The sequence below is a fragment of the Amblyraja radiata genome, chromosome 4 (assembly GCF_010909765.2).
Source record: "Amblyraja radiata isolate CabotCenter1 chromosome 4, sAmbRad1.1.pri, whole genome shotgun sequence".
Lineage (NCBI taxonomy): Eukaryota > Metazoa > Chordata > Chondrichthyes > Rajiformes > Rajidae > Amblyraja > Amblyraja radiata.
The window spans coordinates 66977405-66992685 of NC_045959.1; the positions used below are offsets into that span (position 1 = coordinate 66977405).

General features: G+C 39.7%; 1 protein-coding gene across 2 annotated transcripts in view; it reads left to right on the plus strand.

The window, feature by feature from the left end:
• asxl3 (ASXL transcriptional regulator 3) overlaps positions 1-15281 on the plus strand; it is a 214448-nt gene that overhangs the window by 175467 nt on the left and 23700 nt on the right. For both annotated transcript variants that reach the window (XM_033019677.1, XM_033019678.1), the window contains exons 10-12: positions 5868-5964; positions 11253-11358; positions 12839-13904. In XM_033019677.1, coding sequence (XP_032875568.1) covers positions 5868-5964; positions 11253-11358; positions 12839-13904 — 1269 coding nt within the window. The remainder of the gene's footprint in view (positions 1-5867; positions 5965-11252; positions 11359-12838; positions 13905-15281) is intronic.

Consider the following 15281-nt stretch of genomic DNA (forward strand, 5'->3'; position numbering starts at 1 on the left):
TTGTTTTAGATTTTCAGCATCTGCAGTTATTTTTGCTTTTCAAGGCAGAATAATAGTACCTGAGTACTCTCTGAAAATGAGGGATGGTGTAAAAAAAAGGTGTTTGATTGATGTACTGAAAGAAAGAAAGCGTGTTGGCATTTGTGCTGCAGCTTTCATGACCTCACTACTGACTCATTTTGAAACAAAGTTAGAGAATTAATAGGTGGACAGATTGTAAACATTATCTTGCTACCCGTTATTGACAGGATGTTTGAAGTGCTAGACAGACTTATTAAACTGCTTTGAATGAGAGAATTGAATGAGAAAGAAGTTCAGAAGTGAACATTTACCTGACAGAAAACTTGTTAAATTCTCATGTATATAAGTCTCTATAACTTCATATCCGAGAAGTATTTTGAGAAATATAATTACAACATCGAAAATAGGTCTAGGAGTCGGCCCTTCGAGCCAGCACCGCCATTCAATCTGATTATGGCTGATCATCCAAAATCAATACCCCGTTCTGGCTTTTACCCCATGTCCCTTGTTTCCCTTAGCCCAAAGAGCTAAATCTAACTTGCGGCACTCCACTCGCCACTGTTCCTGTCAGAATGGCTCAGTGCTGGTGTAGAATCTACTGAAAGCAAAGAACAAACGACACTTTGTGTCACGTTTATTCCAGATGCCCATTTTACCTACATTCTCACCAATGTAGTGCATCTGACCTTGGGGTTGTTATTGAGCTCTTGTGGCTGGACCTGCCAGCGGTGACAGGTTGTATGCAAACCAGCGTGGATGTGAAGGTGCCACAGATCCCCCCTCAGCCACTGAGTCATACAAGGTGGTGACTGCCTGGCTTGGTCCTGCCCCGTCTGGCGGATTGATTTTACGGCCTGATCTTGTTTGGTACTGCAGTGTGGGAGGTCTTTGACAGGAAGTGTTGGGGTCTTGTGACTTCATCGGTTCTGTGGGTGAGGTAGTCGGTTGGTTCACGACGTATGGTTCACATTCAGAGGGCGGTGGAGGTCAGTTCTCTGGATACTTTCAAGAGAGAGCTAGATAGGGCTCTTAAAGATAGCGAAATCAGGAGATATGGGGAGAAGGCAGGAACGGGGTACTGATTGTGGATGATCAGCCATGATCACATTGAATGGCAGTGCTGGCTCAAAGGGCCAAATGGCCTACTCCTGCACCTATTGTCTATTGTATGCTGGCTTTAACCGGTCGATAGATACGGTGTCAGTTTTTCCGTTCCAATAGATCACAAGACATTTGGGTAGGCGTTGGATGACTTTGTAAGGGCCATCGTATGCTTGCTGAAGAGGTTGGCAGACAGTGCCGTGTTGGACCAAAACATGTGTGCAGCGTTGGAGGGCGGCAGCAGGTGTTCGCGGTGTCAGTGTTGGCCTGAGTAGCTGCATAGTTCGTGGTAATCGATCGACATACCTGCCCCTTTTACCTACATTCTCACCAATCATAACCCGTGTGTAGATAAGGCCAATTAGTGCGTCTGACCTTAGAGTTGTTATTGAGCTCTTGTGGCTGGACCTTCTTGTGAGGCTGCTGATGAGTTGCCAGCGGTAACAGGCTGTATGCAGAACCAATGTGGGCATGAAAGCGCCACACAGGGGCTGCAACTATTTACAATATATATTAATGATTTAGATGATGGGATTAAAAGTAACACTAGCCAATTTGCAGATGACACAAAGCTGGGTGGCAGTGTGAACTGCGAAGAGGATGCTAGGAGGTTGTAGGGTGATTTGGACAGGTTGAGTGAGTGATGCATGGCAGATGCAATATAATGTTGATAAATGTGAGGTTATCCACTTTGGCGGCAAGATCAAGAAGGCAGATTATTATCTCAATGGTGTCAGATTAGAAAAAGGGAAGTGCACGAGACCTGGGTGGCCTTGTACACCAGTCACTGAATGTAAACATGCAGGTAATGCAGGCAGTGAAGAAAGCTAATCGCATATTGGCCTTCATAATGAGAGGATTTGAGTATAGGAATAAAGAGGTCCTTCTGCAGTTGTACAAGGCCGTGGTGAGACCACATCTGAGTATTGTGTGCAGTTTTGGTCTCCTAATTTGAGGAAGGACATCCTTGCTATTGAGGCAGTGCAGCATAGGTTCATGAGGTTAATCCGGGACTGTCTTATGAGGAAAGATTGGAAAGACAGGGCTTGTATTCACTGAAATTTAGAAGGATGAGAGGGATTCTTATAGAAACGTATAAAACTATAAAAGGACTGGATAAACTAGATGCAGGAAAAATGGTCCCAATGTTGGGGGAGTCCAGAACCAGGGGCCACAGTCTAAGAATAAAGGGGAGGCCATCTAAAAGCGATTGTGGCATGTGTAAGGAACGGGCTGGAGGAGGAATACAGGAACTTGACCAGCTCCTTTTGTGCCTGGAGTGAAGAGAACTGTCTCATCCTGAACACAACTAAGACTAAAGAGATGGTGGTTAACTTTGGCAGGTCCAAGCTCCCCCTTCAGCCGGTCAACGCTGCAGGGGCTGACATTGAGGTGGTGCAGACATATAAATACCTTGGAGTGCACCTTGATAACAAACTGGACTGGTCTGTCAACTCTGACTCCCTCTACAAAAAAGGCCAGAGCAGACTCTTTTTCCTCAGAAGGCTCAAATCCTTCAATGTGTGTAATGATATGTTGCACATGTTTTACAACACTGTGGTTGCAAGTGTTATTTTCTACGCTGTTGTCTGCTGGGGCAACAGCATTAGTGCAAAAAACAACAAGAAGCTGGTCAAACTGGTTAAACGAGCTAGCTCAGTGCTGGAGGGGAGAGTAGACTTTGGGATGGATGTGCTTGAGAGGCGTATGAGGCACAAGGTGCAGGTCATCCTGAAAAACCCCGGGCATCCCCTCCATGTAATTCTGGAGAGTCAAAAGAGCACTCGGAACAACAACCGGCTCCTCTCCCTGCCCTGTAGAACGGAGCGGTTCAGGAGATCCTTCACCCCTGCAGCCATTAGATTTTATAATTCGGACCGCTAGGCTGTAGGGGGATGCATTTTGCAATTTTTAATTTTTAATTGTTAATTATTGGTCTTTTTAAGTATTTATTGCTCTCAGGTAGTGTCCACGTTGTATTCTATGTATTTTCTGTCTGCGTTCGTTTTGAATCTGTGGGTTTGTTGGTTGGGGGCTTCTGGACACCTGAAATTCCCTGAGGGGATCAATAAAGTATTTATTATTATTATTATTTATTATTATTAAAACTGGGATGAGAAAAAAGTTTTCACCCAGAGAGTTGTGAATTTGTGGAATTCTCTGCCACAGAAGGCAGTAGAGGTCAATTCAATGGATGAATTTAAAAGAGAGTTAGGTAGAGCTCTAGGGGTTAGCGGAATCAAGTTAATGTGGAGTAGGCAGGCACGGGTTAGTGATTGTGGATGATCAGCCATGATCACAATGAATGACAGTGCTGTCTCGAAGGGCCAAATGTTTCCATGTTTCTATGTTTCTAACTCTCTCTTGAAAATATCCAATGAATTGGCCTCCATTGCCTTCTGTGGCAGAGAATTCCACAGATTCACAACTCTCTAGGTGAAACAGTTTTTCCTCATGTGAGTGCTAAATGGCCTACCCCTTGTTCTTAAACTGTGACCCCTGGTTCTGGACTCCCCCAACATCGGGAACATTTTTCCTGCATCTACCCTGTCCAGTCCCCTAAGAATTTTATATGTTTCTATAAACTTATTGAAACATATACGATTATTAAGGGTTTGGACACGCTAGAGGCTTGAAACATGTTCCAGATGTTAGGGGAGTCCAGAACCAGGGGTCACAGTTTAAGAATACGGGGTAAGCCAGAACGGAGATGAGGAAACACTTTTTCACACAGTGAGTTGTGAGTCCGAGGAATTCTCTGAGGGCTGTGGAGACTAGTTCTCTGGGTGCTTTCAAGAGAGAGCTGACAGAGCTCTTAACGATAGTGGAATCAGGAGATATGGGAGAAGGCAGGAATGGGGTACTGATTGTGGATGATCAGCCATGATCACAGTGAATGGCGGTGCTGGCTCAAGGGGCTGAATGGCCTACTCCTGCACCTATTGTCTATAAAATTCCCTCTCATCCTTCTAAATTCCAGTGAATACAAGCCCAGTCGACCCATTCTTTCATCATATGTCAGTCCTGCCATACCGGGAATTAACCTTGTGAACCTACGCTGCACTCCCTCAATAGCAAGGATGTCCTTCCTCAAATTAGGAGACCAAAATTGCAAACAATACTCCAGGTGCGGACTCACCAGGGCCCTATACAACTGCAGTAGGACCTCCTTCCTCCTAAACTCAAATCTTCTCAAGACATCCTCATGAATGGATTTCCTGTATAAACTACGAAATGCCTTACGACAATCAGGGAAGTTTCGAATTGTTGAATGTGAATGCATGCCCAAATATAAAAGTGTAATCTATATTTGGAATGATCGTGTGGACACTGAAGTACACTAATTGGAAGATTGTACTCTTCTGGCTGCTTGTAAAGTTATGTGTGAATAAATACTTTAAGGTTGTTTGGGTGTTTGAACCCATGACTGCGTTCAGAATTCATTGTAAAATTTGAAAATATTTGGTGTGTAATTTTAATGTCTGTAAATAATTACTGAACTATTATTCAAAGATTATTGTAGATTGCCTTCTCCTTTGGCTGTGCCATTGAACATTTTGTGTGCAGCTTCTATAGATGTAGAGACTTGAGAGGGTGTGGAAGAGGTAGTGTATGGTCTATAGTGTATAGAGATGCTGCCTGTCCTGCTGAGTTACTCCAGCAATTTGTGTCTATCTTTGGTTTAAACCAGCATCTGCAGTTCCCACCTCCACAGGTAGTGTATGATATGCACCCTGGATTGCTGTTGTTAACAGTCCTTAGCCTCATTTCAGAAAAGGGCATAAAGCACCAGCAGAGATCCAGACTGTACCTCGTCCAGGCCTTTAACCCTTGCAGCACTGCATAAAGTTTCTTCCACTGAGAGAGAGGTGTCAATCACAGATGGCTTTCTGCTTCTGCTCACCGATCATTGTTAAATTGGGTTGATCCTGGAAATGTGCCTTGGCAATAGATTAATTATAGTAAACATTCAAGAAAATAGCATGAGTCTGTGGTACTGTGCTTCCAAAATTGTTATATTAAAATAAATGGAACCAAAACTAGAAAATGAAATATAACACACAGCCACTACTTTCTTGTCCACTGAATTTGCAGAGTGCACATCAGATATGCTCAAGTTGGAAACATGGCCATTGGATGTAATTTGTACAGCTCTACAGAGTTAAATGGTTTCACTATGCCTGGGAAATTGTTTGACAAGTTATTTTGGAGGTGATATGTGCAGGAAAGAACTGCAGATGCTGGTTTAAACCGAAGATAGCCACAAAATACTGGAGTAACTCAGCGGGACAGGCCACATCTCTGTAGAGAAGGAAAGGGTGACGTTTCGGGTTGAGACCCTTTTTCAGAATTCCTTTGCTCCAGAGATGTTGCCTGTCCTGCTGAATTATTCCAGCATTTTGTGTCCATTTTGTGGGTGAAGTTCATTATTGATTTATACCTGAAACAAATTCACCAGCTGCACTCTGAACGCCAAGTAGATTAATCTAATGTAGACACAAAATGCTGGAGCAACTCAGCGGGACAGGCAGCATCTTTGGAGAGAAGAAATGGGTGACGTTTTGGGTCAAGACTCTTCTTCAGACTACTATAGATTAATCTAATCGTGGCTGCCTGCTGCACATGGTGTGAGTACAATTCTGTAAAAAATGTAAAACTTATGTTAAAAACTTGATTGATAAACAATTTTCTACAAACTATAATTTATTTAATTCTGCCTCATGCTGCAATTATCTTATTTTCAGATTGGGTGCGATGGGGTTTCCCGCCTCAGTGCTTCAGCCCTGAATAATGAATTCTTTGCTTATGCGGCACAAGGTTGGAAGGAACGACTAGCAGAAGGTATAATTAATTCAACGTTATATCTAATTCATTAATGTACAAGCAGAATTAGGAATGTTATGCTTTCCTCAAAGTGGGATTGGAATGCATTGTATCTAATCTGTATATTCTTTTCTGTGATCTTAATATCTCTTCCTCCGAATAGTAAAAGTAATTGAGCATTTGCAGTATTGTTATTGTATCCTTCTTCATTCTTCAGCTAACAGGCAGGCAGCCAGACATCAGGGTGAAGGAAAGAGGATCTCATGAAGCTTATATTCACAGCACTTCCAAGTAATGCATGTCGAGTGCAACTGCCATTAAATTTCAGGCACTCTGTTCAGTAAAAGTTAATGTAAATGTCACTGTAAAGTCTGCATTATCGTCCACTAAGCAATTTATTGAGGACTCTTCACGAATGATCTCAAAATGAGCATTGCCTCTGGTTGATTTATCGCCTATAATGATAACAGTATAGGGGAAATAATTCGCAGTCTACAACAATTCTTTCTTGAGAATAAATAAATATAATTTGTAATTAATGCCGTGAAAAGTTGAATTGCAACGTTTATTTTAACCTAACTGGCAGGTAATTATACATTGTTTCAGAATGGTGAAAAGATACATAATTATTGATTAAAACATCACTGAAGGAAAAATTGAAGTGATTTAGTTTCTAATTTTGGTTTTGGCGCTTCAGATATATATTTTTCAAGTATATAATTCTGTTCTTTAAATGTAAAATGTAATATCCTGATAAAGTTACAATTTATGTAATAGATAATTGCTTCAGTGTAACTTTACAGGCATTTATCCTCTGCTGGCCGTTCTGGTAGCCCAGAGTCTGATGCACTCATTACATAAATTGTTTTTTTAATAAAAATGTCTATTTTCAAAACTAAATTGTATTTGAAAGGATGTTAAGTAAAACCCTACAACTGTATGAAGAGTCCATCCTAATCATATTCTTCTAACTACTTGTTTCGATGATGTTCAACAAATTGAACTATTCCACTATTGCATTTCAACAATTCTCTGGACAAGTAACTGGAAATTATGATTGATGCTCATAGTAGATTACTGATTAATGTAATTGCATGACACTTTTCTGTTTTTTATTTTATCAGAGGTCTTATCTATTTAAATACATGGTTAATACCCTTCATTAAAACAGCCTGGGGCATGCCTTTCAAACGTGATGGTGGTGGTTAAGAAATTCTGGTTCACCCACATAGGTTGGGTAGATAAATCTTATAGCAGGGCACTAAAGACTGGAGTAATGTCACAAAGAAAAGTAAGTAGTCTATCCAGGTCGTCATCAATGTTCAAAGAGCATGAAAGTGATTGGAGAATCTTCACTGTAATCCTGCAGTTATTTTTTGGAAAAATGAAAAGAATGGTCTGCCGTTCTCAAACTTGGGACAGAATTCCATTCTCTCTTATTGATCAGCATTGTTGATCTTTGCATTTCAACAAGGATACTGCAGTAATCATCATAAAACAGGCCCATCAAAGTTGATTCACAAATTTTTACTTAAACTAAAGATGACTCCCAAAACTAGGAATTGCAACTCACAACAAACAAACAATCCACATCATATATCATGATAGTTTACTGTGATTGAAAACTTACATTTAAAAAATAATAATTAGTAGTCATGACAACCACTCTTTATTTTGTTTACACACCCTGGTAATTCCGCAAAGTACTGGGACTGAAGTAATCAATTTAAGCCATTTAATATATTTGCAAACAAACAACTGTCTCAAAGAAAGCTTCGGCATCTATCTATGAACAAAATAGTACTTCATATTGGGCTCACACAAAATGTTAAATATTTTTGAATTTTAGCTGTAACTATATAACTTCAAGGATAACAACAATTCTCAGAAAATTGAAAAAAAATGCTTCAAATGCACAAGTAAGGTATTGAAAATGCTGGAAATAACAGCAAATCATCTGTGGAGAGATTTCTGCTGATCTTTCATTGAACAAAGAAGGTTATGGATAAAATATTTTCAAAGCTGCAGAGAAAACTAATAGGATAGAATGAATGAAAAGGAAGGTAGTAAATGTAAAGCAGATGTGTTTAAATAGTACGGTTGATGATGCATGACAAATTAAATTTAAAAAGGAGTAAGTAAAATAAATCTAAATGTGAATGTAGAGAAGATGCAATAAGTTTTTGGAAGATTTAAAAGTTTAATCAATTTTAATACATTCTTATTAGATTCCTATCTTTAAATTATGCGTATGTTCTGCGAGTATTGGAATCTTGTGTTTTGACTGTGTACCATGGAGGTTGTTTGGAAGTTGGGCCTTTAAAATGAAACACTGCAGACTTTTAAAAAAATCAGCTTAGGTGGGAAGGTGAAAATCCACAAGGTGAGAAATCATCTGTTTAATCGACCATCTATTGACCATTTAATTGAGCATATTTTGGGGGATGTGAGCATTACTGGCAGGGCTAGCAGTTTCATCTTGCCCTTGAAATGGTGGTGGTGATATTCCCATAGTACGACTGGGTAGGGGATTCCTGGATTTACACTGTAAAACAATATAGCAATAAAGTAAGAGTAAATATATCCAAGTCAGGATGAAGGGAAACCTGCAACTGATTGTGTTGCTATGCACCTGTGTCTCTTGCCCTCGAGGTAGAGGTTGCAAGATTCAGAGGCGTTCTTGGCATAGCAAGAGCAAGTCATTGCAATGTGTTTTGTAGACTGCAGACAATATTGGCCTAGCAGGTATTGAGCTACTTGAGCATTGTTGGAGCTGCTCTCTGCCAGACATTTGGAAAGTATTCCTTCATGCTTCTGACGTACAGAAAATGGAAATACTTCAATGAGTCACTTGCTGCAAGTTACCCAGCTTCTGAAAAGGTGTTGTTGTCATGTTATTTATAGTTGAATTTCTGGTGAATGGCAACCACCACTATCATCCCTTCACTGAATATTGATGGCAAGGGCTTGTTGCTATTGGATGTTACATAAGAATGGTTAGACTCTTGGAGATTGACAAGGGCTATTTTTTTTTATATAGTTATTTTTATGTTTTTTTTAACTTTTCAAATTGACTTTGAACAAATAATGGCATTTAAGATACCTTTGGATAGGCATATGGATATGCAGGGAATAGAGGGATACGGATTATGTGCAGGTTGATAAGCGATGGTCTTGGCAACATATGGGCCAAAGTATCTGTTCTTGTGCTGTACAATGCAATGTTCTATACTGTTCTGGTCTACGCATTACAGGCAGGATGTAGAAGTTATGATGAGTTTGCAGAAGAAATTCACCAGGATGCTGCCTGGATTAGAGAATATTTGGTTTCAGGAGTGGGTCGACAAACGTGGATTGTTTTCTTTGGAACGATGGAGGTTGAGAGGTGATCTGAGAGAAATAGATAAGATTATGAAAAAAAAATTCCTGGGTAATGTGAAATACTAGAGGGTAGACCTTTAGGATGAGAGGTGGAAAGTTTTATGAGACAATTATCAGCAACATTTATGAGACAATTTTACTTACACAAAAAGGGGTAGTTGCCTGGAACATATTGCCAGGTGAAGTTGTGATACAATAGAAATATTTAAGAGTCATTTAGAGAAACACATGAACAGGTAGGGAATTGATGAATATAGATCATGTAGATGTAGACTTTGAATTAGTATCATGGTCGGCACAGACGTGGTGAACCAAAGGATGTGCTCCTATGCTGTTCTATATGCTAGTTTTATTTTTTAAAGACTCGCAGGACTGGAATAACTCAGATGCTAGTTTTTTAAAAAGACTCACAGGACTGAAGTAACTCAGCTTGCCAGGCAGCATCTGTGAAAAACGTCGATGGGTGACATTTTCGGCCCTGACTCAACTCGGAAATACAAGATAACGAACTTCAAACTCAACACTAAAGTTCTTCAAAAAAAAGGAATCAATAGAGAGGTGTATGGGAGCAAATGGTCCCTAGTGAAACGTCACCTATCCATTCCTTCCACAAATTCTGCCTGACCCACAGAGTTACTCTAATATTTTGTATAAGAGCAAAGATCTTCGAGCTTACCATAATTACATGAACAGCACAAATAATTAAAAAGTACCTTGATATTTTTTCATGAAGAATATTCTTGATTTGTTAAATATAAAATAAATTCCTCTAGCAAGGTCAAACTCTGCAGTTTGTTCCAGTGATTGACAGCAGAGAAAATAAAATTGCTAGTCTGTCTAGTTTGATTCTAGTTCCTGTCTCTATAAATTGTCAGCAGTCTTTGTGGTGCCATGCATGTGTTCACCCACTCTCTTTTGATTTTCAACAATTGGTTATGTATGAATCTCAAGGCATATTTTCCTTGAAATATGGAAGGTTCACATGAGAATTGATTGAAGATTTCAATAGGAATTGGTAGATATAAACTTTTTCTGCTGGTAAAGATGTATAGATAATATTCAGGAAATAAGATAGAGAACATTTAGATAGAGGAAATGTGGAAACTCTCCAATGTAAACATGAATGCTAACGTATGTGAGTGAGAGATATTTGAGGCCAAATTATTGTGGGAATGAACTTAGAATAGAAATCAGTCGTAACAGAACAGTAAGGCTCTTTCGGCCCACAATGCTAGGGCCGATCATAATACCAACCTAAACTGATCACATCTGCCTGTACATAATTCATATCCTTCTATTCCTTGCCCTTCCATGTGCCTATGTAAAAGCCTCTAAAACACCATTATTGCATTTGCCTCCACCACCAGCCCTGACAATGCGTTCCAGGCCCCCACCATTCTCTATTTAAAAAAACTTGCTCCACACATTTTCATTAAACTTTCCCCCGCTCACCTTATAGCTGTGCACTCTAGTATTGGACATTTCCATCGTTGGGAAAATATTCTGACTTTCTACCCTATCTATATCTAATTTTATGTATTTTTATCGTCTCCCCTCAACCTCTGACCTTCTGGAGAAAACAATCCAAGTTTGTCCAACTTTCTCTTGTAGTTGACACCCTCTAATTCAGACAGCATTCTAGTAAACCTCCCCTGAACCCTCTCCAAAGCCTCCAAATCCTTCCTGTAATGGAGCGACCAGAACTGCAAGCAATACTGCAAATACTCCAAACATTATTGAATAGGGGAACACGCTTAAGCAACCGAGTGACTTTCTCTTGGACTTTCGTTCCTATCTCAATCCATAAACAGGAATTAAATTGTGGACCACTGCTGCATTAAAAATTGTTTTTTTTTAATGTTACATCTACACACTCTAACAAAGAATATACTATTTTTATTTAATTTTTTGGAAACATTGTGCAGGTGAATTTACTCCTGAAATGCAGTTACGTATTCGACAAGAAATTGAAAAAGAAAAGAAAGTTGAACAATGGAAGGAAAAGTTCTTTGAACAATATTATGGAGAAAAGTAAGAACTTTACAGGTTCTTTGCTATTGCCGCCAAATCTTGTACATTTGTGTTCAGCTGTGTTTTCTGCACAATTCTCTGATTGGTATCTTTTAGTTATTAATTACTGCTGATAGTGCAGGCAGTCGTTTTTCAGACAGGTACCAATCCATACCTTGCTTAGTTACATGGTACAGTCATTTTAGCAGCACTTCACAGCAAAAAACCTGTGGTGTTCATTCAGTGCCATGCTGCCTATTGTCATTCATATCCTTCCCTAAATTACAGAATTAAAGATAAATATGCAGCATTCAATCTCTCCCTGTTACCTACTACCAAATATAATGTGGCATATCTTCTGCTGATACTTTGATTGCTGGTCCCCAGGGCTGGAGTCGTGCTGTTTCTTGCTATGTGGTTATGTGGTTCGAGGCAGTTTTTTACTGGTTTCCAGTTGATCAGAAAGGTCCAACACAGAATCGACCGAGGCTCACTGAGCAATACCTATTCTTCCAGAAAACCTTTGACATCCAGCTATGATTAATCTCCAACCTCACCGACTTTTTAACCTGTCACTGAATATGTGAAAATCTCTCAAATTCACAAACTCAGAAGCTACAACATTAAAAAAATGTAAAAATAAATTTCTTCATAAGTTCAGAAGTCATAGGAGCAGAATTAGGCCATTCGGCCCATTCAGTCTACTCTACCATTCAATCATGGATGGTCTATCTTTACCTCTTAACCCCATTCTCCTGCCTTCTCCCCACAGCCTTTAAAAAAGTTCAAGCTCCAAGAAACAAATACAAGTAAAAATGAAATACATTTAAATGCACTGAATTAATTTAATAAAATAATTTAAATGATTGATCTAAATAGACTGCATAGGTACAGCAAGCAAATGTCCTGGACTGAGAGCTGCAAGAACCATGGACCACTGTGCTGCAGATTAGATTCATTTTGTAGTCTATCAACCCAGACCAGAAAGGGGGAGAAAGCCTCTTCCGACTTTCTCCCCCCACCCTCACCCCCCCCCCCCACCCTCACCCCCCCCCCACCCTCACCCCCCCCCCCCACCCTCACCCCCCCCCCACCCTCACCCCCCCCCCCCACCCTCACCCCCCCCCCCCCTCTTGCTGTAGAAGCGTCCCAAGCTGAAATGTCGCCTATCCACATCCTTCAGAGATGCTTCCTAACCTGCAGAGTTACTCTAGCACTTTGTGGTTAACCCAGTGCAAACCTTATGGGCTTGCAACTTAGCTGTTGCATTAAGCTTGTTTCAGCGTACATCTGGGAATTCAAGTTTTCTCTTGATTTAGTACTTTAAAGACAGCAGATCCTAGTGGAAAATGTGGACATTATTGGAATATTTTATTTTACACAAAATATTCTGCTGAACTATTGATATGAATAATCTTCTGTTTTAATCTCAAGATAGCAATAAAAGGGAAGTTGCCTTCTTTGTTACAATTATTACATTCATCTCTTCTGTTGTATTCAGGTTGGGAATAACACAAGAAGAAGGAATGAAGCTGGAATCTGTAAAACATTCTTCAGAAAATCAAGACAACTCTTCATTTTCACCACAAAGCATCTCACCAGAGCCTTGTCAGAGCACATCTGATAGTAAATTTGATAGCAAAATAAATCTTGTGCCTTATTCAGATCAAACACAATGCATCATACAGCAAACCCCAGCCAAAGAACTATCCAGAACTGTAAAGGAAGAGGATATGCTTATATCCTTGTGCTCAGATATTACCTCAGATGAATCTGTTATTCAGGAAGAGATAGCAGAAGAAGTTGAACCGCATATTTCTGAAAGTCATGATCAAAACAAACCTCTCCAGTGTAATGTGTCTGATATTGATCAGTCGCGTTTGCTTACTCCTGACAAAGCAGAACAAGTAGTATTGACAGACTTGAAGTCTGATCTAATTACTCAATGTATCAAGGAGTTTGAGTCCCAATCTGAGCGCGTTGTAGATTCACAGGCACCTTCCCTGGAGATATCTGGCCTTCCTTTCCAACTGCTTATCTCCACTTCAACACCCTCTCGGTTGTCTGATTCCTTTGATGCTTCGAATAGTGACACATGTGAGCCAACGACTAATTCAAGTAATGAAGAGCATACCATCGAAGACAGTTACAATGAGGAGCTTGAGGCAATCACCAATAATCACAACTCTCCAGGAGGGAATACACATTGTACATCCCAACACTCACTCACCTCGACATGCTCTGAAGCCTCTATACTGTCTGAGCCTTCTGAAACTGAGAACACAGACACTGAAACCCAACTCGTGATGTTACAGGACAGCCCTCAGCCACCACCACAGTTATCAACACTTTTAGACTCTCCCACATTATCTTCTGAGGGATCTAGAAAAGATAATAAAGACCTTGAGTTCCATAAGAGAAAACCACCAGAGCAGCGTGTTCTAGAGATCTGTCATGAGAAAAGACCTAGAATTGAAAATGTCCAGACTATTTCCATTCCGCCCAGCAGATCTCAAAGTGAAATAGAAATATCTTCTAAAGAAGAGCCAAAGGTTCCACCAATCAAGGTATGTTACATGGAGGAGAGGAGCCAAATAAGGTGTGGTAGAGTGAACTATGATAATATATTTCTGAAGATAGTAATTGTTTTTTTGCCATTATGCTAAATTGCCTTGATTTACTGCTAAACACAAAGAACTGCAAGTGCTGGTTAACTAAAAAACACACGGAGTGCTGTAACTCAGTGGGTCAGGCTGCATCTGTGAAGGGCATGTACAGGTGACCCTTCTTTAGTCTGAAGAATGATCCCCATCCGAAACGTCGCCTGTCCATGTCTTCCAGAGATGTTGCCTGACCCACTGATTTACTCCAGCATTTTGTCTTTTTTTAATTAACTGATATATCTCCTTGTATTTACATCTGTATCATTGCCCAAGTAGTTTATCTGAAATTTTATATATTTGCATTAAAATAGATTTTAAAATTTTGCGTAGTGAATTATAAACATATCCAAAAACTCAAAATCATCAGTGCAATACACAGTATTTTATCTCGACCACATTATTGGATTCTTTATTGAAGAAAGGTGCATTTCCAAGAAAGTTCCCACATAGTGTTTCAGGTCCTGGTTCCTTCATCAAAATGACACTCGGATTAGGGTTCCTAGGGCCTGAAACATTAACAGCTTCTCACTCCACAGATGCTGCCTGACAAGTTGAGTGTTTCTGTTTCTATGTCAGATTTCCAGCATCTAGGAACCAAATTCCTAGATTTATATGATAATTCTGTATTAAAGGTGTTAACCTCTTGCTGTTTTTGTTTAATATGTGGGTTGGAAAGCATCTCTGATTACAATTACTTACTCCAAGAAAGTGCTTATTTTTCCTGTAGTATATGATGGGGAGTGCAAAATATTTGAAAACTGTTTATAGGCAAACACAAAATTGTGCCGTATCATCGGACAGAGACTTAATCAAAGTGTTGTCAGTCACAGATCCTCACTGCCACATATGTTGGTTTCTGGCTGTTTCAGTTTAATATTTGACAATTTTAGCTGGTGGCCTTTTAGTACAATTTAATATTTTTCAATAAAGTTAGTTGCTGGGAGCAGGGAACAGCAGCAACAATTTCAAAACTCATAACTTTAGCTACAAACAGTAGAAAATCACAACGCATTGAAGATATACTTCGACAACCAATAATGTAAAGTAACACAGATATAGTTTTATTCATTTGGCTTTGAAGGATCAAAAATGAGTCACTATCTTCAGAATATTTTTGTGGAGTTTCTGGTCAGTGATGAATGTTGATGGTTGTGGATATTCAATATTCGGGGCTGAACCTGCAGCCCAAATCCTTCCAGTCTGCAGTGTCAAGGCTGTCAATGGTGCACTGGAATTTCTCTTAAAACTTTTGTCATGCAGCACAGCTATCAACATTGTTGT